The following is a 23,664-nucleotide window of genomic DNA, read 5'->3' on the forward strand; positions in this document are numbered from 1 at the left end:
GAGCCCCACTCCCCACCTGCAGGGGCTAAGCTTCATGAGTGGTAGAGCGGGTCTGCAGGCGTCTCTCTTTCTCCCTTCCCCTCTCCGTAAAATAGAAAGGGAAAAAAAGCTCCCACCTGTCCCCAGTCTGCCCGGTAGCCAGGCTCCATGCACACCCCACAAACACTTGGGGAGCCAGGCTGCTCCCCGACAGGCTCCTCAGATGGGTAGGTGTCGGGGGCGGTGCTGCAGAGGGCCCAAGAGGCAGGGGCCACCTAGCCCTTGGGGCTCTTCAGCCCCCCTGGCACAGCAGTGAGGGGGCCCAGGGTAGCCCGCCTACCATCCTCTGTGCCAGCAGACTCCCAAGGTGACAGAGACCTAGAAGGTAGTCAGATGAGGGGGCAGCGCCACCCAGCCTGCACTGGGCCCAAAGACCCTAACAGCCCCCTCGCTTCCACAGTGGCCAGGTGCCCCATCTGCTGGACACCCTGTCCAGCTGCTGCTCAGAGGGTGCTCCGGGCTGGGGTGAGTGGGGGAAGCAGTGGCTGGCTGTGCACCTCGGCACCCTTGTCGTCCCCCCCCCCCCCCCGCCCCAAGCCAGGCCTCCTGTGACCTCCCCCACCACCCGGCTCATTTTCCAACCTGCTTTCCAAGCTCTGACCCGTGGCTGGGGCGCTGCCGGGGCCTGTGGCCAAGTTTCCCCTGACTGCAGGAAGCTGACTTTTGCTGCCTGCGGTGCCTGGGCCACCCCAGGCCCCTGTGGGGTCCCTTCCCCTGAGCCCCATGTGGGTCATTTCCTTGGACTCATCTGGGCCTCCCTCAGAACCAGGGTCCTAAGTCTGAGTTCTCTGGGTTGTTGGCCACACTCGCTTGCTGTATGAGCTCAGCCCTGGCATGCCTGGTGCCTGGTCCTTACACATCTCCCTGTGCAGGGAGCTGACAGTGCTCTCTGGGAGAAGAACCTCCATGTTTCCAGAAGCTTCCACCACTCAGCCCTTTCGTCCCCCTCGACAGTCCCACAGCCGGTTTCCATTCAGCCCTTCAGCCTTGATGGTGGAGGGCGCCTGGGAGGCGGCAAGAGTGCGGGCTACATGGGGAGGGCCATGTCCCCGAGGCCAGGGCTGGCCTGGTTCTCAGGACAGAGCCCACAACTTCAGAGGCAGTCTTCTCATGGCCCTGTGCCCTGGTCCCACATACGCCACGCCACGGGCACAGTGGATGAGTGAGGCGGCCGCACAGTGTGATGGGAAGGTGAGCCGGCTTCCAGAACACACAGGGGCTTCTCTTCCCTGCCCTCCAGAGAAGAGGAGGGGGCCACCGCCGCGGTTTGTCCTGCCAGACGCCCAGTGCAAAGATCCACGGGAAAACCCACAAGAATTCGGATGCCTGAGCTGGGGCGGTGGTGGAAATGAAAGTTTTTAAAAAGAAAGGAAGAAAAACAAGAATGGGGGAGGGGTGAGAAACCAGCCCAAAGTGCCCGCAGCCCTGAATTGTCAGGAGGGCTCAAGGTGACGGCTGCATGGGAGGTGGACTGGGCTTAGGGGGCTGGGTTCCTCAGAGAGTCACTGGGCCGGGCAGCCCCCTTAGCTGGGCACTGCCTGTTCTCGGCCCAGCTTCCACTGCGAGCCTGGAGGTGGGGAGGGAGCCAGGGTCTGCACAGCTGGTGGGCCCTTCCTGTTTTCTTGGAACTCCTTGGGGACACTTAGGTGACACACTGCCCCTAGACCTGTCTATCCCTGCCCCAAGATGGGCAAGGTGGGCACCAAGGCTCTGGAGAGACTCGAGGTGGGCTGGCTTCTGGACTACCGACTCTACTCCATCTCCTTGCCAGATCCCAGGGAGGGTCCACCACTGAGCTGGGGGCCTTAGAGGTCTGGGGAGGGACCGGCAGACAAATGTCATTGTAGATTCAACACCCACCAGTAGACCCACACGGATCCTTTCATGAAGGTCAAAGACAGACTGGGTTAGGAGGAGACAGAGGAAGTAGCAGTCGCAGCTTAGTAATAAGGAATCAGCAATAACAGGAACAGCAGCAACAGGATAGCAACAGCAGCAATAGTGGATCAAGTGCCTTTACCTATGTGCTAAGTAAGCACCGACTTCGGTAGTTTACAGGGCGCAATAGCTACACGAGGCACCAGGAGATCGGGTGACCTGCCTCAGATCACACAGCTGGTGGGGCTAGATTCGAACTCACAGAGCTAGTGACTACAGCTGGGTGTGGCAAAAGGGAGATCAAGGCAGCCGGGATGCTCAGGCGGCCCTGCCCCCGACTTGCGTCACCTTCCCAGGGAGGACGGGATCCGGACGGGAGCGCCCTCTGCCGGAAGAGCCGGGCGCCGCCGCGGCCGGGTCCCCATCTCGGTAGGGGCGTGGTGAGGCCCCTCGCGCGCCGGCCGTTTCCCGCCCCGCCCCTTGGCCCAGCCCGCTCCCCGGCGCCCGCCTCCCGGGCGGTGCTGCGCGTGCGCAGAGCGGGCCGGGGGGGGGGGGGGCGGGGTGCTCAGAGGCCTGGCGCGTGATTGGCAGCCGGGCGGGCCACTGAGGCCGGAAGGTGGGCGGTGCGCGTCGCGGGCCGCGAAACATGGCCGGCGTGGGGCTGGGCGCCTGTGGCGGCGCTGGAGGCTTCGAGGACGAGCGAGACGCCGGAGCGCTCAGGGCGGCCGCGGACGTGTTCGCGAAGCTGAAGGTGCCCCGGCTGGGGGGCCACGCCGGGCGGGAGGGGCGGGAGGGGCGGGCCGCGCACGGAGCCCGGTGCAGAAGTTGCTCGCACTTGGACTTGTGTCACCCGGGACTCGGCGACAGCCCGGGCTGGGCGCACGAAGCGAGTGAGGGCACGGGCACGGGCACGGGCACGAGCGCGAGCACTTCCCCGCGCCGGGCCCCGCCCACGTCGGCCTGGTCCCCCCGCCGCCTCAGGTGCCCCGCCTGCGGTGGCTCCTCGGGAGTGGGAATCTCGCCCCAAGCTGGTTGCCAGAGCCCGGAGCGGGTGTGCTTTGGTGGCGGGCGCAGGCGTCTGTCTGTACGGGGCCTGAGAGTAGCGGGAGAGCGCGGGTGCGGGCAGGACCCCAAGCCCCTCTTGACTCTCTGGCTTTCTCTTTTCACGCTTAGGATGTCAACTGCCCTTTGCTGGAGGGCCTCCATATCTCAGAACCCACGACCATTTTGGAACTGCTCTGCAGCCCCTCCAAGTACCGCCTGGAGATCCTGGAGTGGCTGTGTACCCGGTGAGGCACTTTTCTCTTCCCGCACGGCCTCCCAGACGCCCCCATGCCCGCCCCCCCGCACTGCCCGGCTAGGCCAGGCCAGTCACCGCCCCGGTTCGAGCTGAACAACTCCGCTGTTTTCTGTGGACCGTCTTTTATAGAGGGTAAGAGACGGCGGGAGAGAGAGATACTAGCAGAGACACCGCAGGACTACTCCACTGTTCGTCACAGTCCCCTGTGCAGGTGCTCCTAGTTGGGGCTGGGGCCTCAAACCTGGCCGCCCACTCGGTAAACTGTGCGCCCTGTCAGCTGAGCTAGCTCTTGGCCCCGGAATCCTTGGCCGTAAAATTTCCTCTTTGTCAGGTGAAGCGCGGGCTTCTGGGGGATTGCACATGACTGGGGAGTGGGGCTGTCAGGAGGCCAGGCCCTCGCCTGCACTCATCCGCCTGGCCCGTCTTCTCTTCCAGCCCAGGCAGGTGCCCGGTGGCAGGACTGCCCAGCGCCAGCTTGCACTTGCTGTGCGGGCGCTGCTTGGCAGTGGGCATGTCGCACAGGCTCCTACGCACCCTTCAAAGACCCAGTACACCCGTCTTTCTCTTAGAAAGTCTTCAGTGCCCAGAGCAAGGCACATTCCTCCTCCCCCTGGATGCCCTCAGCCTCTCAGCTCACAATCCTGACCGCCTCTCCAAAATGCAGGGGGGCAGGCACCAGGCACTGCCCCACCCCATCAGTTCCAAGCCACGGTGCGGTTTGCTTGTGCCCCCCTGTGCTCCAGGCTGTGGCTCCAGGAGGGTGCTTGGCCACATGCCCTGCCAGGAATCCTCCCTGACTCCCCGGACGTGGGCGCATGTCCTAATCTCACCTTGCTGGCCCACTGGTGTGACCCTGGTGATGGGTCCGCATACAGTGAGTGTGGTGCACGCTGGCGGGAGGGTGCTCTCGTGTGCCGCCTCGGGAGCCCAGCCAAGGCCTTGGAACCGTGTGCTCTGGGCAGTGCAAGCCTGGGACCCCGGCAGCCACAGACTGAAATCGGCGACTCGGGTCCTGTGGCAGGTGACTTTTGGGGACAGGGGCTGGAGCAGGAAGACCAGTGTGGAGACTGTTGTCGCAGGCTGCGGGACAGACTGTGGGAGCCGGCTCAGAGGGGCACGGGCCTCACGTGACAGCCACAGCCGGCCCTGGAGCGGGGGGGGGGGGCGGGGGGGGGGCTTCACTGCCCTCCCAGGAGCAGGGAGGCTGAAAGCACATTTTCACACTGTGGAGACGAGGCTCTTGTGGGAGGGAGGCTGGGAGCAGGTCACTGGGAGTCCTCAGGCGGGGGAAGGCCCTAGCTGCAGTCCTCAAAGGCTTTCAGGGCCATTCATTTATTTGCTAGAGACAGACATTGTGACGGAATGTGGGGAGAGAGAGAGAGGGACAGAGAGAAAGAGAGACGCCTGCAGCATTGCTCTACTTGCTGGGGGCTCGAACTCTGGTCCTCACGCAAGGCAATTTGTGTGCTCTGCTCGTGTGCCACCTCCTGGCCCCCTCAGCACCATTTTGAATACAAGAGTGCAAGTCCTTTGAAGCGGCAGCCGGGAGTGGGCGTTGGTACCGCAAGCTGGCAGAAGTGCCGGGTGTTGACAGGACCCCTGAGGGGTGCGAGTGTTCTTTCCCGGTCACTCACCCCAAGGCTTCTGCCTCCATGCTCACTCTCTCCTGGGCAAAGCTGGTGGCTGGGTGTGGGGTGGGGCCGTCTCTGGGAGGTCGTGTGCCCTGCTCAGCGCTCGGCGTGGGCTCTCTACGCAGGCGGGTTAGCTCATACCTGAGCCTTGTTGCTTGGGGGACATGGGCTCTCGTGACACCTTTCTCAGCCAGGTCCCTTTAGCTTCAGTGGCTTTGTTCCGGGTAATGAAGCTGAGGCCAAGGGGCAGCTCGCTAGATGGCTGGATGGCTTTAGTGCTCCCTCCAAGTGCGGGGAGCAGACGGTTCCCCGGCAGCCAGGCCCAGCATGCCACGTGAGGGCTGCCTCCTCCCCTGCAGGCCCCTCTTTGGCATAGTGGGGGGCGGCCTTATTGAGTCAGCACGAGGGCTCCGAGCCCTGTCTGTTCTGGCTGTGCGCTGTGGGCGCGGGCCTTAGTCCAGGGCCAGGTGTAGTAGGGTAAGTGTCCGCAAAGCGGCGTCCATGCTGTCTCCCACGCTCCTCAGCTGATGGCTACCTGAGGCAGGCTGCCTTGGCTTGTGGCCATATCAGGGGGCTTAGGGGAGCCTCTTCCTCAAACGGAGGGATCTGCCAAGCTAGGTGGGCATGCAGCTGAGACCTTTCCTTCCCAGCATGTGACTGTGTCTGGTTTTAGCTCGGCGCCTCGGGCCCCTGTCGCATTTGTGTGGCACACTGGGACTCTGCCAGGCTGAGGGTGAAAGGCTGGGGCTGCCAGGTCTCTCCTCTGGGGAGGCGCAGCCCCGGAACCTGTCATCTCAGGAGACCCCCGCTGGCTGCCATGGGCCAGGAGCAGTGTAGCCCTATGCAGTTTTTGTGGGTTTTTTTTTTGTCACTTGTGTGCTCCCCTGGCTGAGCCCTGGCTAGCTATGCTGTGACTGGCGGCCTCCATCATTCACTTGGGCACACTTACTGGCCGCCTGATCCGGGCAGCCCCTAGCCTTGGCATCCCCGGGGTCTATGAGGGGACGCCTGGTGCCATGACAGTGCCCTGGCCCTGCTGGTGGAGGGCTTTGGAGGGCACTGCAGGTCCAGCCCTGGCCTGTGGACACCCAGCCCCGCTTCCAAAGAGGCCCTCCTGGCCTCCCTCTGAGAAACCTTGGTGCCTGAGTTTGAGTTTTTATCATGAAAATGTGGATTTCAGTGCTTACGTTCACACTTCTGAGGTGGTGTTCAAAAAGTTTTGAGTTTTTGCCCTACCGTTGATGAACTTGAAATAGAATGATCCACACCATTATTATTATTATTACTATTTCAAGCTAGTTTTTATTTGTGATTAATCGTGGTTTATGAGATTTCAACTTTACAGGGTCTGGTTTCATACCGCACCCACCACCAAAGCTTGGTGTCCTCGCCCTCCCGACAGTAACCACCAGAGTTCTCACAGAGTCTTGGAGCTAGCTTGTTGGCTTCTGCCTTTGTCTACCTGTCATGTAGTTCTGCAGGTTCACGTGTTGCAGATCTCTAGATTCCACATGTGAGTGACATGATTTGGTAGCTGTCTCTCATCTCTTACTTAGCGGTGCATGCTCACCTCCAGCCCCATTCATTTTGTCCCAAAGGACACGAGATCTTTCTTACTGCAGAGTAGTATTCCATGGAGTATATGTCCCATAGCTTCTTTAGCCAGTCAGCTGTTGATGGGCATGTAGGCTGTGTCCACCCTTTGGCTATGGTGAACAGTGCAGCTATGAACATAGAGGCGCATGCGTCCCTTCGAGTTGGTGTTTGAGTGTCCGCTGGGTAAACAGCTGCCCGAGAGTGGTGTCGCTGGGCCGTAATGTACTTCCATCTTTATTTGTTGAGGGACTGTCAGTGCGGTCTCCCGGAGGGGCTGCCCCAGTTTGCATTGCTCCAGCAGGGGAGCAGAGTTCGCTTGTGTCCCACGACCTCTCCGACACCTGTCCTTTGCTGGTTTGTGGATGTAGGTCATTCTCACAGTGGTGAGATGGGATCTCAGTGCAGTTTGAATTTGCATTTCTCCAGTGATATGTGCAGTGGAGCAGTTCTTCATGTGTCTGTGGGCCATGTATCCTTCATGTTTAGAAAACTATTCACTCCTTTGGTCCACTTTTTTGGACCATTTCCCCCCCTTTCGTCGATCTGTACTTGTTCTTTATAGATGCTCACTTGAAGAATGTCCCTGGGGTCTTGCTAAGGATTGCACTGAAGCTCTTGTTCTTCCAGTCCCGGAACAAGGACAGCCCCGTTTAGAGTGAGAGTTCGCTGGCGCCGAGTGGGCTTCATAGCCAGGCGTGCTAGTGCCTAATGGCCACCCTCTGTGGCCCGCTGACTGTGTCTTTCTCTGTAGGGTCTGTCCCTCTTGGCAGGACAAGTCCGACTCACTGAAGATGGCCCCAGCTGAGGTGAAGATCCAAGGTAGGTGCCATCCCTTAGTGGAGGCAGGCTCGGGCAGGCCCTGAACCAGGCTTGTGTGAATGGACCTGTGTTTGCCTTTGCGTGTAACACGCCCTGTGGATGTGGCTGGAGCCTTCCTGCTCAGGGATAGTGACCAGAGGAAGGTGTCGTCCTGCTCCCTGATGGGCACAGCCCTCAGGCCCAGACTCTGATTCACATACCCACATTCTTGACCTTTTGCCATTCCCAACCTCAGTTTCTCTTCTGCAGCCTTGCCTACCCAGTGGCAGTGTGGAGCAGATGTGGGGGCATTGGACACAGTGAGGGTTCATGGAGCCCACAGTGTGGCACTGGCTAAGGTGCCCAGGAAGCTTTGATGCCAGCCACAAAGGAGAGATGACACAAGCAGGGAGACACTTAGTTCTTTGGGCCCTGAGAAAGGGAGTCAGCAAGCCCAACAAGGGCATGAGTGTGGCCTACAGTGGGTCCCACAGGCCTCTCCAGCCACCATGCTGAGAACTGGAGAAGAGACACAGTCCAGAGGCAGGTCCAAGCTCGCTCCTGACAGGAGAGGACGCTCAGCCTGGCCTTGGGGCTATGGGCAGGGATGGTTGGCACTTGTGCGGTGCTCACATGGGCATGCTGCTTGCTGCACCTGAGCCACGGGTTGGGGGTGGGTGGGAGAGGGGCTTTACTGCAGGATTGCCATTGGCCCTAGCTTCCTTGGAGCATGCCAGGGTGCCATGCAGGGACTTTCCCCATGTGGGAAACAGCTCACACCCACCTCTTCAATTCTGGCTGGAAGGAGATAAGGATTGAGTGGGGCTGTCTTTCTTCTGTGTCTTTTTTTTTCTTCTTTCTGAAAACAAGTTTTATTTGTAGGACAGAGAGAAATGGAGAGAGGAGGGGAAGACAGAGAGGGGGAGAGAAAGACAGACACCTGCAGACCTACTTCACCGCCTGTGAAGTGACCCCCCTGCAGGTGGGGAGCTGGGGGCTCGAACTGGGATCCTTAAGCTGGTCCTTATGCTTTGCGCCACGTGTGCTTAACCTGCTGCACTACCGCCCAACTCCCTCTTCTGTGTCTTTTTTTAATATTTCATTTGAGAGAGAGAGAGAGAGAGGACACACCAGAGCACTGCTCATCTCTGGCTGTTACTGGTGCTAGGGATTGAATCTGGGGCCCTGGAGCCTCAGGCAGGAAAGTCCTTTTGTATCACCATTATACTGTTTCCACAGCCCCTTGTTGGGTCTTAAGAGGTGTCTGAAAGAACAGCCCACAGCTTGTCTGGAAGGTTCTCTGGCCTCTGCCAGCCACTCCGCAGCTGTTTGGCTCTTACTAGAAGCCAGATAGAGATGCCCTTATACAAGGGGCCTTATTTTCAGGTGGGCAAACGGTGCCCAGGGAAAGGGAGTGGCTGGGTGCAGGTCACCCAGCAGGAATGGCCCTGGCACCTGTGGTGTCTCCAGCCGGCCTGCTTGCCACCCTGGCCTCCCTAGGGGCCCACCTTGCCAGGGAAGAGCACGTGCTTCCGCTTCCGGGGTGTGTGCGGTGACAGGTTCCTCGTGCTCCTGCAGAGATGGTGAAGCTGGGCCACGAGCTAATGCTGTGCGGGCTGGATGACCACGAGCTCCTGAAGGTATGAGGGGCCAGCTGACTCCACCCCCATCCCTCAGGCTGAGGTGGGCGGGCCACTGAGGAGGCCAAGGGGGCTCTTTGACTCAGAGGGACAAATGCACAATGGGCCACGCCCTTGGTGGCGATATTATCACCCGGGCACTGTGGTAAGTTGTTTACATGCCAGAAATGGTCAGGCACACCCTCTCCCCCACAGCGGTAGGTCCTTGTCTTCAGTTGCATTCCATGGGGGAGTTGACAGCTTGTTTCAGGTGGCCTGGTGCTCCCCCCCCCCCCCCGATTGCGCTGCCTGTCTGTCAGAGCTGGCCCCGAGTCCCAGGGCCCCTCCCCACAGCATTTTGAGAGCTATGGAGGAGCACGGGATGGGCGCGAACTGGAGCATCACCGCCGTGTTAATATGCCTCTGACCGGAGTCGGCGTCAGCCCAGTGCTCTGGACCTTATTCCACTGGGCCCCTCCAGCATATGTTGATGTGGAAAGAATGTTTGCGCGCTTGAGCTGTCAGTGTGAACCCTCGTGTGAACGCTCCTGTGCTTGGTGTGGGCTGAAGAGGCGGGAGTGGGACTGCTATGGCATGTGTAGTCTGTGCTTACCTTATCTCTTGATGTCTTCGTTTCCCCAGAACCCTGCTCAGCTCCGGCTTGTGGTGGTGCCGGGGACTGAACAGGAGACCTCAGACCCTCAGGCAGGACGCCTTTTGCATCACCACTGCTGGGCTATCTCCCAGACCCCGCGCTTGGCTTTTTGAGGAAGTGCCAAGTCGTTTCCAAAAGTGACCGCACTGTCTCCTGTTTCCACCAGCAGTGGGTCAGGGCTCCATCGATGCCACGGCCTCACTAAGACGTTTGCTTTGTGTTCGTCATTGTGACTCCAGGCATCCTGGCGCAGGGGGGCGGGGGCGGTGATGACACTTGCCATTTGCCTGGTGTCTAAAGATGCTGAGCATATGTTCATGAGCTTAGAGAAAATGTCTATTCAACCTGTTATTTCTTCGTTTTGGATAGAGACAGAGAAATTGAGAGGGTAGGGGATATATATATATATATATATATATATATATGGAGAGAGAGGGGGAGAGAGAGAGAGAGACAGAGACAGAGAGAGAGACAGACCTGCAGCCCTGCTTCACCACTTCTGAAGCTTCTTCCATGGAGGTAGGGACCAAGGGCTTGAACCTGGGTCCTTGTGCACTGTAATGTGTGCGCTTTACTTGATACACCACCACCGGGTTCCGTCTATCCAAGCCTTTTGCCCTGTTTCAACCTTTTATTTATTTGTTTATTGTTTATTGGATAAAGACAGAACTCAAGAGGGAAGTGGGAGGCAGAGAAGGACACCTGCAGCACCTCTTCAGCACGCGTGAGGATTCTCCACTGCGGGTGGGAACTGGGGGCTTGAACCTGGGTGGATCCTGGCACGTGATAATATGTGCTCAGTGCTCAACCAAGTGCCGCACCACTCCCCAGCCCCTTGCCTATGCCTTAATCAGGCTATCATGTTTACCCCCTGAATTGTAACAGTTATTTAAGAGAGGTTTTACTTATTTTCTCAGAGAGAGTGAGGAGAGACCAGAGCAGTGAAGTGGTGCCAGGCGTTGAGGGGGCAAGCCTGGGGCCTCTCCTGGCCAGTCCTGTGCGCTGACAGGCAGAACCCTGTCCCTGGCTCTGCTGTGGTCCTTTTGCTTTTTTCTTTTGTGGCGCCGAGTCTCACACATGCATGAGTTTTACCTTTCTTATACTGCTTTTCTTTGCTTCAGACAGGGAGATGGAGACACCACGGCACTGCGGCTTCCTGCTGTGCTATGCCCCTTCCCATGGGGTACAGGGGCTTGAACCCAGGCCTTGCACGTGGCTATGCAGGCACCCTGCCTGGTGAACTCTTTCTCCATCTGTATGTATTTTGCTGTTTGTCAAACAAACAATCAGACAGCTCTTTTTTGCTGGGGTTTATAAAATTGGCTGATTTATTAAAAGCACAGTAAGGGAATAGAGGGAGGAAGGGTGGATCTAGCCAGATACGCGGCGTGCATCATGAGCCCTTCGACGGACGTCCTGTTCCCAGCATTCAGCTTCCATGACGCTTGAGCAGAACAGGGGGCGCATTTCCGCCAGACTTGTCCTTAGACGTCTCTGCAAGTCCTGGCGAGCTTGTGTCCCACACCATGCCACCCGTCAGCCGGGCACTAATCCGCCTGCCAGCCATGCCCACGTGGCCCAGCCTCCCTCTTTGTTTCCAAGCAAAACGCAACATATTCTCGACATTTGGCCTCCGAGGCTTTCTTCCATTGTACAGATTGCATTTCACGTCTTCTTGATGTGTCCTTTTGGGGCACAGAAGTTTTTTAGTTGGGATGAAGTCTGTTGTTACTTTCCTCTTTTTAAAATTTATATATATATATTTATTTATTTATTTTCCTGTTTGTTGCCCTTGTTGTTTAACATTGTTGTGGTTATTATTGTTATTGATGTCGTTGGACAGGACAGAGAGAAATGGAGAGAGGAGGGGAAGACAGAGAGGGGGAGAGAAAGACAGACACCTGCAGACCTGCCTCACCGCCTGTGAAGCGACTCCCCTGCAGGTGGGGAGCCGGGGGCTCGAACCAGGATCCTTAGGCCGGTCCTTGGGCTTTGCGCCACCTGCGCTTGACCCACCGCGCTACCGCCCGACTCCCCTCAGTTTCTTATTTTTAAATAGAGACAGAGATGCAGAGAGAGTGGAAGAGGCCACGACACAGAAGCTCCCTTCGGTGTGGCAGGGGCCGGGCTCAAACCTGGGTCATGCATGTGGCCAGGTGGCAGATTGCCCCACTGAGCTATTTGGCCAGCCTTTTGCTTTCTTTTGGTACATATGCTTTCATTGTCCTGCAGGTCCACTGCCAGATTCACAGCAGAAAGTGGGCACCTACGGTTTCTTTGAAGCTGTGAGTAGCTGTAGCTCTCCCAGCTTTGCTGAGTTTGTTATTGGTCTTTGTGTGTGCTGTGGTCATTGCTGTTGAGCGTGGGAAGGCATCCCGCTGTCCCTGAACCGTCTGTTGAAAAAGCCTTTCTGGGGCCAGGTGGTGGCGCACCTGGCTGAGCGCACATGTTACAGTGCACAAGGACCCAGGTTTGACCCCCCAGTCCCCACCTACAGGGGGAATGATTTGCAAGTAGTGAAGCAGTGTTGCAGGCGTCTCTCTGTCTCTTCCTGTCTATCACCCCCTTCTCTCTCAATTTCTGGCTCTCTCTATCCAGTAAATAAAATAAAGATAATAAAAAAATTAAAAAGAAAAGACCATTCTGTGCCCAGTGGCTTCTCCCGCCTCTGCTGCCAGGAAGTTACCTGTCGGCGTGAGGCTCTTATGAACCCTTCGCTCCGTTTCAGTCTCTGGATGTGTGCTGTTGTCGGGCCACACTGCCTGGCTCATTAGCTATTGCTAAGCTATCAGTGCTCCAGCTATCTTTCTTTTCAGTGGCACTGGGGTGGAGAGTGAGCGGAGCACTACTCTGCCGTTCCCGAGATCCTGCTGTGTTCGCCTTTCTTCCTCTTTTTTTTTATTATTAATTTATAAAAAGGAAACACTGACAAAACCATAGGATAAGAGGGTACAACTCCACACAATTCCCACCACCAGAACTCTGTATCCCAGCCCCTCCCTTGATAGCTTTCCTATTCTTTGCACAGGTCCTTGAGCTGGCAAAGCTGAACCTCCCAGGCTCTAGTTACGTTCTTTTCAAACAGTGTGTTTGGCATGTCAGGGCGTCCTTCGATTTCTATATGAATTTTAGAATCAGCTTGCCGATCTGGCAAACAAAAGTCAGTGACTGGGTTTTGATGTGGAATCTGTCAATCTCTTTGGGGGGGGGGGGCTGCTGCTGCCAACCATTGTGGGTCTTACAGTCTTGGACTGTAGGGTGGGGGTGTCTTTCTATTGACTTGTGGGTTTCCTTTGGTTTCTTTCAAATCAGTTTTATAGCGTTCGGGTTTGCCATTTCTGCAATTTTCTCCCTAGGCGGTTTATCCTTGACAGCACTGTTGTAAGTAGAGTTGTTTTTTTGACTTATTTTGTATTGCTTGTTCATTTCCGCATGTGTACGGATAGAACTGACTGCTGCATAGTGCTCCTGGCTCCTGCCACCTAGCTTAAATTTATTCATAGTTGCAGGGGACTCTTTCGAACTTTCTAGATCGCATCACCTGTAAATGGCGATGGGTTTCTGATCGCATTTCCTTGCTGGTTTTTCAGGCTGGCAGCTGCAGGGCAGTGTATGGCTAGAGTGGGAGGAGTGGCCGTCTCTGCCTGGCTCTGCTCATAGGCTGAACCTGGCCTGCCCCAGGGAGTCCATGTCGCGTGTGTTCCTTTTTGTTTTGCTGTGGATTTTCATAGATGCTCTGGATCAGAGTGATAGGTTTCCCCTTATTCCTAGGCAGTTCTTAGCAGAAGCTGCTGGTTTTTTTAAGTGCTCTTTCTACACCTTTTATACCGTCCTCTTATTTATTCCGTTATTTATTTTTTTTCCCTTTTGTTGCCCTTGTTTATTGTCATTGTTGTTATTGCTGTCTTTGTTGGCTAGGACAGAGAGAAATGGAGAGAGGAGGGGAAGACAGAGAGGGGCAGAGAAAGACAGACACCTGCAGACCTGCTTCACCGCCTGTGAAGCGACTCCCCTGCAGGTGGGGAGCTGGGGGCTCGAACCGGGATCCTTACACCGGTCCCTGCGCTTTGCGCCACGTGCGCTTAACCCACTGTGCTACTGCCCGGCTCCCAGCTTTCCTATTCTTTAACCTTCTGGGAGTTTGGACCCAAGGTCATTGTGGGATGCAGAAGGTGGAAGGTCTGGCTTCTGTAATTGCTTCCCTGCTGAACATGGGCATTGACAGGTAGATCCACTCCCAGCCTGCCTCTCTCTGTCCCTAGTGGGGCAGGGCTCTGGGGAATCGGAGCTCCAGGACACATTGGTGGGGTTGTCTGTCCAGGGAAGTCAGGTTGACATCATGCTAGCATCTGGAGGAACCTGGTGGCTGAAAAGAGAGTTAACATATAAAGCCAAACAGGTTGTTGACTGATCATGAACCGAAAGGCTGGAGTAGTGCAGATGAAGAATTGGGGGGGGGGGGGCTCCGTTTTGTAGATAGCTAGTAGGTCTATTTTAATTATATTCCACAGGGCCTGTGGCTATACTAGTTTTTTTTTTTCTTTTTCCTAAGTCTGACATCTGATATGCAGGTAAATCCGAGTTATTGTCTGGGGAGATGATGTCATGGCTGGGAAAAGGACCAGAAAGCTGGATCAGGGAAGAGAGTAGCTCCCAAATCTGGGAAAGGGGTATAAATGTTGTTGACTGTAAACTCCATCGCTTTGATGTGATCTGGGGCCCGAATTTATTGTTTATTTGATAGAAAAAGAAAGAAGTTGAGAGATGGTAGGGAGAAAAAGACACCTGCAGCACCGGCTCAGTGCTCATGAAGCTTCCCCCGCAGGTGGGGGCTGGGGGGCTTGAACCTGGGTCCTTGCTCATGGAAACTCATGCTGTCAGCCCATTGCACTGTGTAGCCCAGCCCCTAATTTTTCTCTTCTATAATTTAAGATAAGGACAGGAAAAGAGAGAGGGACACAGAAAGAATCTGAGCCCCGTGTTTCAGGTGGGTTTGCCCCCTTCCATTGGTGGGCACGTGGGGCTACTCGGGAAGGCTGGTGCATGAGTCACGTGCACAGAGGCTCCCTCGACTGGGGTGCTGCGCCTTTACCCCTGAGGCCCAGCCCCTTCTCCTTGCCAGGGCACCAGCTCCCCCCAGGCCGGCAGAGCCCTGAGCCAGGCGCCCAGCTCTTCTGCCCGTCAGGGGTGTCGTAGAGACAGCGTGCAGGCTGGAGATGAAGGCCTGGTGAGGTCCTGAGTGACAGGATCCTGACGCTGTTTCCCTTCTAGAGCTCACTAGTGCCCTACCCACACCCCTTTCTCCCAGGCCCCCCTTCAAGTTGCCACTTGGGTACGTTGAGAGGAAGTGAAGGGGCCCCGGCAGCCGCGGGCAGGCCCAGGGCATGGAGTTGGGCGTTCTCGCCGCTTCTGGAGCCCTCAGTCCTGCCAGCGTAGCCATGTGCCCCCATGCTGGCCTCAGGTGGGAACCTTGAAGCCCAGGGCCCTCGAGGCGGCCAGCCAGAGACCCCCTCCTGCCGTGGCAGCAGTGCCTGGTGGCGGGTGCATGTGTGCTTCCCTTCAGGGCCGGGCCTGTGCCCAGAAGCAGCTGCAGTACTTGGACCAGTTGATAGATGCGGTGCGGAGCCAGACCTTCACGTACACCGGCCACACCAGGTACCTGCTGCAGGGTCCCCTTGCTGCCGTGCTGTCTCCAGTGGGGCTCCCCATCCCCTGAGGCTCAGGCGGCCAGCGTCCTTTCTCCCGCTTCTCCTGGGCTCGCAGGGCCCGGGGTTGGCTGCGGGCCTCAGCATGACCTGGCTTTGGGGGCATTTGCAGTGTGACTGAGTGCTTTGACGACACTGGGGAGAAGAACGAGGCCTTGCTGGGAGATCTCTTCTCCAGCCCCCACCTGCAGTCGCTTCTGAGTCCCACGTGTGACCCGTGGCCCTTGAACATGCAAAGTGATGAGTGGTCCAGGTGCGTGCCCCTCCACTTCTGTGTTGCCCCGGGGCATCCTCGGGGCCAGCGACTGTGGGCCTATCCCTTTCTGTTCCTGCAGCGCCAGCCCCGCTGAGGATGTGGAGGAGAGGAAGGTAGCAGAGCTGGCCAGGCAGCTGCAGGAGAGTGCCAACCAGCTGCGGACGCTTCGGGCGGAGGTGAGGGCACCTGTTCCAGGCTCTGGGCTGCAGTGAGTGCCCAGCCCGAGAAACAGGTTTTGTGTCTCAGGCCAGCATGTTGTGCAGCTTTGTGGGGTGACGCCAAAGGGGTGGGCTCTTAGTCTTTGGAGTTGGCAGGCGGGCGCTGGGCCGACGGTGGGCTGCCGCCTAGCCTGACTCCCGGGAGAACCGCTGAGGCCTGCTCCTCTTCTGTGCCCTCAATGCTTCCCACAGGGTGCGCCGCTGGCAGCTGAGAGCAGGATCGACTCCAGCACCCTGGCCCAGAAGCTGCGCCTGGTTGTCTCGGACTTCCACCAGCTCGTGGTGGCTTTCCTGCAAGTGTACGATGATGAGCTGCGTGTGTGCTGCCAGCGCTCCAGCCCCTTCCTGCACCCGTGTGGCCCCGTCGTCCAAGCCGTCTACCAGATGCTGACTTCCTGCAGCCAGGTACGTCGGGTGCACTGGCCTGGGGGTCCGGCTCCAGGCCCGCAGTGTGGGACCTGGGAGAGGGTTGTGACTGAAGTGCCCAGGGGTGTTAGCTGAGCCCAGGGCTGGCCCAGAGGAGTCTGCGCCTGCATGCCAGAGACCCTCGTTCCGATGCTGGTCTCAGTGTCGCCATCCATCCAAGTGTGTTACGCTCTGTTCTCGCATACGACCCGGGGCTGCAGCCCACGTGCAGCTGGATCCCGGCCCGGGTGGACACAGAGTAGCCCCATGCCCGGAGCTGGCTGCCTGGACCTTGAGCTCTGTGCTGCAGACCCATCCGGATGCTGGGCTGCTGGCTCGGGCACCGTGCTGAGTGCGTGTGCCATGGTGGAACTGTGCTGCACGGCTGCCCGGTGTTGGCTTCAGGCTTTTCACAGAAAGCCTCCAAGACCGCCACGCTTTTGTGATGACCGCACCGGGCGGGCAAGTGGGTGCACTCGGCCTGCACCCACTGTGCCCTGCCGGCCCACCTGCCCTTAGCTTTCCCCACTGGGCGGGCCACAAGAGGTGATACTGGCTCTCACCCTGGGCCGCACTTGGGACCTGGGGCAGAGCCCAGGCTCGGGAAGCCGGTGGCAGCCAGCGCGGCTGTGGGTACCCGCCAACACTGAGTGCCCCTGGCTCCTCCGCCAGCTCTTGAAAGCCATCATGGAGGTTGCTGACACCTCAGTGCAAGCCATGGAGATGGTGAAGCAGCAGCAGAGCCAGCAGATCTGTTGGGGCGGCAGCAGCTACATGATGAGTCTAGGTACGTACTTGCCCCTCGAGCCTGCGAGGCCGGCTGGCCTGGGGACGCTCCCTGCGCGGCCCGCCTCCACCTTCTTCCTGGACATGGTGCTCCGCTGAGTTTGGGGTCCGGCTCACTGCTCTCTCTCTCGCTGTCACTGGAGGTTTTCCTTACCTTGCAAAGTGCTTTGACTGACTATAAAATGAAGTCATTCAGGTCCAGGGGGCGGTGCACTTGGTTGAATGCACATGTTACCAGACACAAGGACCTGGGTTCAAACCCCCAGTTCCCACCTGCAGGGGGGATGTTTCACAAGTGGTACAGCAGTGCTGCAGGTATCTCTTTGTCTGTCTGTCTGTCTGTCTCTCTCTCTCTCCCTCCCTCTCTCCTTAAAATATTGTATCTATTATTTATTGGATAGAGTCAGAAATCAAAAAGGGAGGGGGAGATAGGGAGGGAAGGGGGCCGGGTCGTGGCACATCTGGTTGAGCACACATCTTACAATGCCCAAGAACCTGGTTTCAAGCCCCCGGTCCCCATCTGTGGGGAGGAAGCTTCACAAGTAGTGAAGCAGGGCTGCAGGTGTCTCTCTGCTTCTCTCCCTCTCTGCCTTCCCCTTCTTGACTTCTGGCAGTCTCTATCCAAGAAATAAATAAAGATAAAAAAGATTAAAAAGACAGAGGGAAGGAGGGAGGGTGAGACACCTGCAGGGTGAGCCCTGCCTCATCACTTACAAGGCTTTCCCTCTGCAGGTGGGGACGTGGGCCTTGTGCCCAGGCCCTTGAGCATGGCGATGTGTTTGCTCAACCGGCTGCGCCACCGCCTGGCCCCTCTCTCCTTTTCTATCTCCCCCTCTCTCTCGACTTCTCTCTGCCTCTGTCAAGTAAGTCACTGGTTGGAGGAAATGAGTGACTCTTGATCTGATCCAAGAGCTGATAGCACGGGGCTGTCAGTGCCAGAGTTCTGTTGTCTTTTTCTGTTGTCTGTCCCTGTTCTGTCGGTGTCGAGTTTTGTGTCGCCAGAACACACAGCCCATCGTATCCTGTTCCCATGTTCTCGATGCCGCTCTGAGCTGCTTGATACCCTTGCTTTAAGGTGCTTGCTCCAGCCCGTGCCCCACGTGGACATGCTTGGGCCATGCTCACGAAGGGGGCATGGTGCCTGACCTCCCCCGGGCCATGCCTGGGTTCGTGCTGGCATGTCTGGTGAGCTGGCCGGGATGATGGTGGCTGGAGGTGCACGCGCAACGTGTAGCGGGGGAAGCCAGCCGGGAGGGGTCTGTGAGCTTCCTGCTGTTTCCCCCTCCCAGGTGCCTGTTTCCTGGGTGCCTCCTGTGGGTGCCCTTTGTGCATGTGAGGCACCATGTGCTCCCGAGTGTGTGTGTGGGCAAGACGGAGGTCCCAGCCATCGCCAGGCTGGGGTTTCTGCCCACTACGTCCCACAAGTCTGGTTTTGTGTTGACTTTAAACATTTATTCAGAACCACTTGCCGTCTTGATCGTGTAAACACATAGTTCAGAAAAGATCTGTGGCGTTTTAGGAGTGCCGGCTCTAGCGAACACAAGCAAGACATGGTTGGGCATTCTCCCAGCACCGCGGCAGGCTGTCTGCGTTCCACAGCGGACTTAGCCCCGTGACCTAGACCCAGTACCCTGCAGCCCCACAGCCTTCAGCTCCAGCCAGCTGCAGTGCTGCCTTGGGCTCATCCCCACCCGTGAGACCCCGCCACCGCATGTGTCCCTGCAGGGTGGTCATTTTACAGCTGTGGAGCTTAGCTTAGCTTCGCCAGCAGACCTTGCCCATGAAGAGGCAGAGAGGGCAGTTTGAGGCTGTGGACCCTGTCTCGCCAACAGGCACCCAGCTCTGCTGGTGCAGGAAGAAAGCAGCCGAGGACAGGCCCCGAAGCAGGCGGTGCGCATGGCGGGGCAGCAGTACAGTGCAGAGCAGTGCAGAGCAGTGCAGTGCAGCAGGGGCTGCATAGTGGCTCCCTGGCTCTGCAGCCACGTGGCCAATGTGGACACATGGCTCAGCTTGGTTTGGGGGCTGGGTGAGTGATGCTGCTGCAAGAATGTCCTCCCAGGGACTGACTGCAGGCTGGGAGTGTGGGACTTCGCCACGCTTCTGTCGGCCGTCTGCCCCCGCCCAGTGGCACAGGGGATGGCCCGCTGCGCTAGTGTCTGCCCACACTTGGTGGAGGCTGGTTTTGAAGTGTCTGGTAGGTGAGTGATGGGGTTGGGCTTAGCGTGACTCATTTCTTACGATTCGTGTGTGTTTCAGCGGTTGAGGTTGCTTGATGTGCTTTGTTGAAGTGTCGTGGAAGTTCTTGCTCCTCCGTTGAAGTGCTGTTCTCTCCTCACGATGCGCGGCCCTGTCTCCTTGTGGGTGCATGCCTTCTGCTGCCCAGTGCGCTGCGGGTGTCCCTTCCACTATGCAGCCTCGCTCTCCGCGCCTGTTGTGGGTTCTCGATGTCAAGCTCGTCACTTTGTGTGCTTTGTTGGCTAAAGGCATTGACTTCTGCTGGGGGATTGTTCTCCTGTGACCTCCTCCTCTGTGGCCCACCCTCACCTTCAGGGCACTACCCCCCTCCCTGAGCTGATGTGTGTGTGTGTGTGTGTGTGTGTGTGTGTGTGTGTGTGTGTATGTGTGTGCGCACGCGCGTGCCAGCAAGGAGCTGCCATTCCAACTTTGGGAGATAACAATGGTCCTGGCGCCATTTGCTGGGAAGCTTCTGCCCTCCACTGTCGCCTGCATTCATTAGTGTCCCTTAGTGAGAGTTAACATGAGACTTACGGCTTCTCTGGCCTCTTTGTTTCCCTGTCACTATAGCAATAGCACTATTTAAAGAGGGGAGAGCTTAAATAGTAAAATGAGCCCAAAGAAAGAAAAGTAAAGCCAGTTCTTTGACTTTTTTTTATTATTATTATTTTTTGGTGGAGCCCGAAGCTGAGGCGTTCACGATATCACTGCTTTGGGCAACTTTTTTTATTCAGATAGAGGGTAGAGGTGACACCACAGCACTAGAGCTTCCTCTGTTGCAATAGTCACTCTTGTGAGGTGCCAGGGCCTGAGCTCTAGTCACGCACATTGCAGAACAAGCACCTAACCTGGTGAGCCAGCTCTCGGCTCCTCCCCGCCCTTTGCTTTAGTTCCTGTGGTTACGCAACATGCTCTCATGCACCACCACAAGCCAGAAGCGAGCAGTGCTTTCAGAAAGAATGCTTCAGGCCAGTGCGCTGAGGACCGTCTACATGCTGAGTGTCCTCTGGCCCCAGGTTTTTTTAAAAAATTTTTATTATCTTTATTTATTGGACAGAGACAGAAATCAAGAGGAAGGGGGGAGATAGAAAGGGAAAGAGACAGAGAGACACCTGCAGCCCTGCTTCACCACTCGTGAAGCTTTCCCCCCACAGGTGGGGACCGGGGGGCTTGAACCCGGGCCCTTGGCCATTGTAGCATGTGTGTTCAACCTGGTGCACCACCACCCCACCTCCTGACCCCCATTTTGAGAGAACCAGAGCGCTGTGATATATATGATGTTGGAACTTGGGACCTTGTGCTTGCAAGTCCAGAGCTCTTGCTACTGTGCTGTATCGGGCCCTGAACCGTCACAGGCAGCTGCTTTTGAGAGACCTCCGGTGTGCTCTTCCATGGCTGGCCTGGATTGCTTAGTGCTTCGGCTTTACCGGGGAGGCTGGGCTCGTGTCTGCTGTTCTGCTCTGTATCCCATCATTCCTAGGTCTGGGGTGACCCTCTCTTGAGTCCTGTGTCTAGTGTGCCCTTTGAATTCCCATCTTGGTTCTTGGAGCTTTTTGCTGGGTTCCCCACTTCTCTTGGGATTGAATTGCGATACTGCAGTGTTGGAAGTGAAGGTATGAAGTGTGGTTTTCGTCTGCTGTGAGCTGATCCCCGCAGGGAGTGGAGTTCGCCTGTCTGTGTGTGGCCCTGTGGGAGGAGTCCAGGTCCTTGGGCATTTGAGCTGCCACCCCCTCTGAAAAGTCAAGAGGAAGGAAGAACAGAGGCGAAAGACACCACAGCACTACTCCACCAGCCATGGGGCTCTCCCAGTGCAGTCCCTTGTGTTCCCACATGTTGCTGGGGCTGGAACCCAGGGCCCCACACAGGGCAGAGCTTACGCTCTACTGGCTGAGCTATCTACTGTCCCTCTAACTCTATTTGGAAGCTCACTTTTTTCTTAGCGCTTGCCCCGGGGGTTACACTTGGCATCTTCTCTTGAGGGTTTGTTGCAGGTCAATCTCGTCAGTAGGAAATGTGCTGCTCAGGCCTCCAGCCTCCTTGCCGCTTCTGAGTGTCACTGTGTGCGGACTCCAGCCCCGTGTGTGGATGCCCACCAATGCGGATTCCCAGTGGCTGCGCACTTACCTTTCTCCGGGACAGAAGACGGGCCTCGGCCCCCTCACCCCAGCACTGTGGCCTGCCTGGCCTGCTCTCACTGTTCTTGCCGTCGTCTGAGGCCTTGTCTGGGTCTGAGCTCGTCTGGTGGCCAGATGAAGGACACGTCTGACTTGTGGGTACTGTGTTCCGTGGCACTTAGAACGTGTTGCCCCACCGTCTTGCAGCCTCTTGAACTCAGAGGCCGTGCCCCCACCCTGCTGTGGTGCCCGGACTCTCAGGCTCTGGCTCCGCTTGGCTCGGCCGTGTCTTCCTAGCAGCCCCCAGCTGCGCCCACTGGTCGCGTCTTCGTGAACACTGCAGGGGCCCTGTCCTGCGGCCCGTGGCCTCCAGTGCTGAATGTCCTCTAGCATTTCTCCTTGACTGCCAGCCCTGGGACTCTCCCGCGTGTGTGTGGTTGCCAGTAACGAGATGCGTTCACCACTCAGTGATCAGTAATACCCTGCACGTGGGCCACCTCACATGTCGTCACGGCCTCTGCTCTGCTCTGCTCTGCTGCCAAGAGGCTGCCGATCCCCTCCTCATCTCGGCCCCCCTCGGTCTCCCTCCTCCCTCCCTGAGGGCAGATCCGGGGCCTGGCTCTGCAGGGCTCCTCAGTCCCCTGTGGAAGGGGAGCTCGGCTTTGGGGTGACTTCCCTCCAGTGCAAAAGGAAGCTGACCGCTCCCCTGGCAGTCAGCAGCCGCATGCTGGTTGTGTGTACCCACGTCTGAAGGCAGGGTGTGCCTGCGGCATCCGCTAGACAGCTTGTCCTGTCCTCATCCGTCATCACGACGGGGTGGCCCTGCGGTCCAGTGATCTCCCCAGTGTCCAGAGCCACTGGTGCCACAAAAGCTGCATCTGACAGGGCCGCCAGCCTGTGAGTGAGCACTGTGGGGACGGGTACCCACCACAGACAGACTGCAGCTTTTCTGGAGTCCAGAGAGGGCTGGTGACCTTAGGCCAAAAGAAGCAGATGGAGCAAGCTGCGGCCACAAGGCCGCCCTGAGCTCTGCCTGGCAGAGGCACGGTGGCCTGGCAGCCCAGGAGGGTGACAGGGAGCAGCTAGCTGGGGCAGGCCCTCCCTTGCTCCACTGTGAAGCCAGTGAGTGACACCCAACTCTTCTGTCCTCCGAGGGGCTCCTGCGGTGACCCTGTAGGAAGCAGTTGACACTTTGAAGCAGAGCCAGTCTGCATGCCAGCTGCCAAGATCCACCTTCCCGAGGGCCGTCCAGAGAGTTCACACACTCAGCAGCATGTCCAGAGCGCCTGGAGAACTATGGAAGAGCAGTGAAAGCAAGCAAGCTGAGGGCGGCTGCGGAGTGCTCACTAACCGATCCATGTGGAAGCTAGGCAGCCAAGTGAGGCGGCGGTTCTGTCAGGGCTGACAGGCGACTGGCGGGCCTCTGGGAGCGGGGCGGGGAGAAGGTGGGGTGTGGACCTGGGCTACTTCCAGACTTCAGCACCGAGACCCCAGGAGCACCGCCACAGGGCCTGCTGAAGTGAGCTCCCCACCTCTTGGGACTCGCCATGCTCTGAGTCAGGGAAGGCGAGGTCTGTTGCCAGCCTGGGCCCGTGGGCGGTGGAGCAGCCTGACTGGGGCCAGGGGAGAGGAGGCTGGTGAAAACCGAGGCGCTCGTCCTGGCACCCGCCCTGGTGAGAGTGGCGACAAGTGGAGAGGTGGCCAGGACCCCGCTCTGTAGGAACCCGCAGCCTGCATCGTGCCTACACTCCCGGGCGAGGCTGAGGGCAGCTGTCAGAGGGGCTGCCCCTCTTGTGACTTGTGCCAGGGGAGGGCCGGGGAGGGTCACGGTGGGCCCGGTGGCCATTCTCCGGACATTGGACTGTGAGAGGCAGGTGTGCCCCTCCAGACGCCAGGTCGCCGGTGACACATTCGCCTTCGGGGGAGGGTGGGTGGGTGGGGGGCTCCAGGACCATCACAGTTCATGGAGTTCCATGCCTCCAGCAGAGGGGACTGGCCTGGGAAAGCGAGCCACAGGGTCTGCATCTCCATGTCCGCCTCAGCCCTGGGTGGGGGTGCCCGGAGCCGAGCCAGGCTGTCTGTCACTGCGGGAGCTGGGGGCCCGTGCTCACTGCTCTTTGCCTTCTCTCCTCAGCCGCCAAGATGGAAGAGCTGACCCAGAAGTACAAGGTCGTCAGGGACAGGCTGCCCAGGGCCCCGACCAGTCAGCGGCTCTGTGGCCGGCAGCTCGAGGAGCCGGCCTCTGCCTCCGTGTCAGCCTTGGTGCCTGGGGGAGCGGTGGGGGAGGGGGCCGAGGGGAACAGGACCGTGTGAACCCAGAGAGAGGAAACCATGCTGTCACAAGTTGTATCTGGCCTGCTTTTTGCTTTTGTGTCACTGTCCCCTTGGCTCTGCCATCCACTGTGCTCTCCCGTTGTCCCAGCCTGGAG

The 23,664-nt window shown here is 58.0% G+C and overlaps 1 protein-coding gene across 5 annotated transcripts; it reads left to right on the top strand.

The window, feature by feature from the left end:
• The first annotated feature begins 2,521 nt into the window (after positions 1–2,521).
• HAUS7 (HAUS augmin like complex subunit 7) lies at positions 2,522–23,582 on the top strand. 5 transcript variants are annotated; one of them, XR_009547659.1, is made up of 12 exons: positions 2,522–2,668; positions 3,091–3,206; positions 7,196–7,263; positions 8,821–8,882; positions 15,080–15,171; positions 15,334–15,474; positions 15,557–15,653; positions 15,888–16,100; positions 16,773–16,887; positions 19,143–19,247; positions 21,101–22,357; positions 23,370–23,582. XR_009547659.1 is itself a non-coding variant. In XM_060183595.1 (10 exons), the coding sequence occupies exons 1-10, from the start codon at positions 2,564–2,566 to the stop codon at positions 23,546–23,548; spliced, it is 1,188 nt and encodes a 395-aa protein (XP_060039578.1). In that variant the 5' UTR covers positions 2,522–2,563; the 3' UTR covers positions 23,549–23,582. The 5 variants fall into 5 exon arrangements, 1 of the variants encoding a protein (XP_060039578.1); XR_009547658.1 differs by having other exon boundaries at positions 21,113–22,357; XR_009547657.1 differs by lacking the exon at positions 21,101–22,357.
• The last annotated feature ends 82 nt before the right edge of the window (positions 23,583–23,664 follow it).

This window comes from Erinaceus europaeus, chromosome X (genome assembly GCF_950295315.1).
Source record: "Erinaceus europaeus chromosome X, mEriEur2.1, whole genome shotgun sequence".
Taxonomy (NCBI): Eukaryota; Metazoa; Chordata; class Mammalia; order Eulipotyphla; family Erinaceidae; genus Erinaceus; species Erinaceus europaeus.

Coding starts and splice junctions, on each gene's coding strand:
- HAUS7 (XM_060183595.1), top strand. CDS start 2,564: ATGGCCGGCGTGGGGCTGGGCGCCTGTGGCGGCGCTGGAGGCTTCGAG. Junction 3,207..7,195: donor CTGGAGTGGCTGTGTACCCG/GTGAGGCACTTT, acceptor CTTTCTCTGTAG/GGTCTGTCCCTCTTGGCAGG. Junction 16,101..16,772: donor TGCTGACTTCCTGCAGCCAG/GTACGTCGGGTG, acceptor CTCCTCCGCCAG/CTCTTGAAAGCCATCATGGA.